The sequence below is a fragment of the Pinus tabuliformis genome, chromosome 7 (assembly GCF_031772625.1).
Source record: "Pinus tabuliformis cultivar Carrire ecotype Pingquan chromosome 7, CPIR1, whole genome shotgun sequence".
In the NCBI taxonomy this organism is placed as follows: Eukaryota; Viridiplantae; Streptophyta; class Pinopsida; order Pinales; family Pinaceae; genus Pinus; species Pinus tabuliformis.
This window is the reverse complement of record NC_142293.1, coordinates 1,138,432,770-1,138,437,270: the sequence shown is the minus strand read 5'-3', so window position 1 is coordinate 1,138,437,270 and position 4,501 is coordinate 1,138,432,770. Positions and strand designations below refer to the sequence as shown.

The 4,501-nt window shown below is 38.4% G+C and overlaps 1 protein-coding gene across 1 annotated transcript; it reads right to left on the bottom strand.

The window, feature by feature from the left end:
* Positions 1-1,321: 1,321 nt before the first annotated feature.
* Positions 1,322-3,993, bottom strand: LOC149251529 (pyruvate, phosphate dikinase regulatory protein, chloroplastic-like). Its single transcript, XM_089459487.1, has 3 exons — positions 2,938-3,993; positions 1,884-2,520; positions 1,322-1,640 (listed from the first exon to the last, which is right to left on the bottom strand). Exons 1-3 carry the CDS (start codon positions 3,550-3,552, stop codon positions 1,537-1,539), a joined length of 1,356 nt encoding a protein of 451 aa, XP_089315613.1. The 5' UTR covers positions 3,553-3,993; the 3' UTR covers positions 1,322-1,536.
* Between the last annotated feature and the right edge of the window lie 508 nt (positions 3,994-4,501).

Sequence of the window (4,501 nt, the reverse complement as noted above, 5' to 3'; positions counted from 1 at the left end):
CCATGTGTAGTTCTTGCATGTATTCTTCCATAACTGTAGTTTTACCCGTTTAACAATAGATAATTATGACTCTTAATAGATGCCGGAACACATCTCTAGCCTAAAAAATAATAATTATAATAAAATAGAAAATAGAAAATAAAAAGCTTTAAAAATGGTCAAGGAAAGTGCTCTTATACCACTTGTCATATACCCAATAGAGATACCCAGAGCAAAAATGCAAATAACATTCAGATATTTTGCAGAAATTAATCAGAATAGTAAGCACAATGCTAACATGAGCCTAAATAGGATGTGTTTATTATTAAAAGCACATGTTCACTAGTCTCTTCGAGGGGCCAACCTCAATTACAATAATTCTCCAGGACATCTTTTACAGTGGTTCAATCTCCTCATATACTAATTCCTATCCACTAATAACATTCTAGAGAAGGAACTTTCTAATAGGTGAAACCTTCTAGTAAGTCCTTTTACAATAGTTGTGTTCACATTACTACAAGCCTTAGTTATTAATGATGGTCTTCTTTACATAACAATATATTATTCTACCCACATAGGGGTTAGAGAAGTTAGGACCCTAACAAATGGCACTTAACCTAACTATGGTTACACTATAGGACAGGTTAGACAATAAAACTCCTAACAATACTCTAATTACAGTTACCCTGCAAATCAAAGTTGAAGTATCCAAGGGTGTAGCTTAGGCCATGGCAAATATTATTGCCTGTTACAATCATTTCAATAAACAGTTTGGGTTCAAAGCATTGTACTTTTCAATTTGATAAACAAATTAACCAGTATCAACCCCTATCAAACGTTGTGCTGATGCTGGAAGAAAGAAGACAAAGGAAAGATGTGAATATAAACCTTCCCTCCCATGTACAAAATGCATCCTACTCTATGTGAATCTACAAGCCTAACAGTGCTTTCTAGGTTTTAAGCATACTCTGCAGGCAAACTATAAATGAGGTCTGCAAGCTGTGGTCCTCCTCCCAAGCTCCGTTTTGTTAGGAAGCCTTATAACCGTGCTCAACACCGATCCTACCAATTCATATGCCCCGTAAAGCATCATCATAATCCATAATTCAGATCATAGTTCTTAGTTCTTACAACCTCAAACCGAGATTAATTCCCGCCATTAATTTCCCTCTGACCTCACTTATGCATTAATACAATATCATTAAATGAGGATAGATTTGTGGAACTTGGGATTGCAAGAGAATATAGATCCTTGACTCTTCTCTTGACACGAATATAATGGCAGCTTCTTGGTTAAGTTGTTTGCATTCATGACTCAACAGTTTTATAATATTACATACTACAAGTATCTCCTTATGGTGCATCAGAGACGATATGGGATTTGTAAAAATCAGTCTTGCCCATGCATGGTATCGCCGTTATGAAGATGGAAGATTTTATGCCATTTACTTTTAGGGGCCACTATGTTATGCGTTAGGATCCGAGGACTACTTTCAAGATATCAAGAGAATCGATTATGCAGAAAAAAAATATAGACTGCTTATAAGATAAGCACATCTAATATCGTTTTGAGATTCGAGGCATTGCATACTTTTCTCTCCTCTCATGATAAATGCGTACAATAACTGCAGCGGTTTCTTCGATAGCTTTTCCAGTAACATCTGCAATCACATAATAATACATCTCAATAAACTAAATAGGTGTATTTTTGAGCAAGTGATGGAATTAAAGCTTTACAACAGACTCCAGAGGTCAAGTTAAAACTTGAATAGCTAAAAGATAATTGAAATTCAAAACATTCAACCACTGTAAATAATTACAAAAAAGGCAGGAAATAAGTCTGCTCAAAGAAAAAGGTAAAAGAAAAACCGGTGGCATAATCACCATGGAAGTCTGAAACTTACCAATAACAGGCCATCGTGGATTCTGGGCAAAGAGCTTGTTGCCATAATCTAGTTCCCGACGAATATGATCCATTTCTGAGTAGTTGCTCTTGGAATAGTGTAAACCCAGAGTTTTGGCCCTCACCAACCGTATTGATTGCAAAATGGCAGGACTGATGATCAGACCATAGATTTTGTCTTGATCAATTTCAAACAATTCTTTTGGAGGACCAACTCCAAGAACAAGTGGCACATTTGCAACCTTGTACCCCTTTTGAGATAAGTAAATTGAAAGTGGAGTCTTGCTTGTACGTGAGACACCAACTAATACCAAGTCTGATTTATGAAGATTGTGAGGCAGGGCTCCGTCGTCCTGTTTAATTGTGAATTCTATTGCCTCAATTCTTTTGAAATAACGTTTTGAGAGGGGTGTGCTTCGGGCTGGACTACCTCGAGGAACTCCTGAGGGTGCAACTCCTAGGTGGGCTGCAATGGCTTCAGTGGTCGGCCCAAGAATATCAGTATAAGGCACTCCCCACAACTGGCAAGCATTCTTTGCCGCCCCTGCCATGTTCGGATCTGCCAATGTGTATAGTAGAAGCGCTCCCTCCTTCGCTGCTTGTCTGATGATCTCCATAAGACGATCAACCTCATCAATCTGCTTATGCACATACATTTATTCACAGAGAACCAAAGGAATAATGTCACATTTCTCTCCTACCAGGTCAAATCAATTAAATAAAGACTTAGTGATTTGCAGAATTTCCCATCATGCAACCTCACATGGGTAAGTTTTATCTCCTGCTACCAGGTCAAATCAAATAAATAAAGGCTTAGTAATTTGCAGAATTTCCCATTATGCGATCTCACGGGGTTAGATTTCTCTCCTTCTACCAGGTCAAATCAAATAAACTCACTTTTAGTAATTTCCAGCATTTCCCATCATGTGACCAGGCGCTAACAGTAACATAAACAACTGCAAGAATCCCTAAAACTCCCATGCATTTGTCGCTGAACTTGCAAAAGAAAGCACAGACAACAGACCAAAGAAGAAAGAAAGAAATTGAATACTAACCCCCGAGAATAAATGGGTATTTACACCACAGCCTTTGTCGACTAAACAGGTCTCAAATTGACCCAATGCAGCATGGACAGAGTGCTCTGCTGTCCATCCAGTGCCATCAGAGACCATGTAAATCGCCTTTCCAGAGGGCGAGTATCTTTCGTCTTCGTCGTCGCTCCCTTCATAGTCATCAATTCTATTAGGAATAGAGGGCACGCCATTACTGGTGAAATTATTATTAGTGGTTGTAGTAGTGGACATTGAAGATGATGTTTCTACCTTGTCTTGGACTGGGCGGTCCAACCGCCTACCAGAGCGGATATTCCGAACCCTCGACCAGCGCTGCAATTGAGGGGTACCCTTGGATTTCCAATCGTTGGCCTTTGTGCTATCATTTTCCATGGGAACTTGCTCGAAATCCGGAGCCATTGATGAGGAATTCGCAACTGGAAAGGAAGAGGATTCAGAGCGAATTCGTGGCTGTAACATGAGAACCCCAGTTGACGCATTTCCAACAATACAGCGAGACAGTTTCTGGTAATGATAATCACACAGCTTTGAACTTATGGGAAAGGCAGGTGTAGTAGACAGCCCTGATGAAGGTACACATGGAAAAGACATCATCATTGTTTTAGCTTCTGCAGAACCTCAAAGCTCGAAGCTACCTCTAATTGAATGCAGGGAGACCCACATTCCTAAATAATCACTGCAGACCAATTCCACTTCAACGAACGAATTTCAGACCACATCTCCTCTCTGAATGAACTGATATTCTGCTTTTCCAGGGTCATTTCCAGAGTTAACGAACACAGATTACCATTTCCATGAACACTGATGTGAACTTTGAGTCATCAAAGAAAATCGTGTCGTGAATTTCTTAAGAGAAAGATTTTCACTTCTGATCCTCGACCTCGTTAGATGAACATAACCATAACAAATACAAATTCTATTGCACAAGCACACAATGCGTGGATTAGCATGAAACTATAACACTCTGCGTTCCTCTAAAAACCAGTCTGCTTCATCCACAAATGTGAAGGCCAAGTTTTAATCAGTTTTGCATTCATTCGATTATAATTATTATCTAACCAATAAATTTAGAAGTCCCTATCTATTTGGCCCAACTGTTTTCAATTTGCTATCATCAAGGCTGTTCGTTCCATGCAAGTTCGATGAACTTTATTCATCAATTAAATCACATTGGCAAACTCAATCCAATTTTGTTCTATTAATTGGTTTTGTTAAATTTCACAATTTAAATTAAATTGGTTTTATTATATATATTTTTGAAATGGATTAGCTCACGGAGGCTGAAATTGGTCTCAAGTGGTATGTATGATTTCAATGTGAATATTTTGTAGAGGGTAGATATATGCTTATCTTTTTTTTCCAGGTAAATCTATTTTATTAATATGAAACAAAATATGATTACAATGAGGCACAGGCCTCAGTAGTACTGAACATCATCTATCAAAAATAACTTGACTGCCCCATCGATGGGGAAACCAGTCCATGAAGGCAAAAAAGAACCCACATATGGGTTATCAGTCTTGAAACAGAAAATATCAAAACATGG

What these genes read in the sequence shown, in the direction of transcription:
- LOC149251529 (XM_089459487.1), bottom strand. Translation starts at nt 3,552, where the DNA reads ATGATGATGTCTTTTCCATGTGTACCTTCATCAGGGCTGTCTACTACA. An exon ending in ATACCCATTTATTCTCGGGG is followed by an intron (nt 2,521 to 2,937) that starts GTTAGTATTCAA and finishes GTGCATAAGCAG; the next exon opens with ATTGATGAGGTTGATCGTCT. An exon ending in TCCACGATGGCCTGTTATTG is followed by an intron (nt 1,641 to 1,883) that starts GTAAGTTTCAGA and finishes ATGTGATTGCAG; the next exon opens with ATGTTACTGGAAAAGCTATC.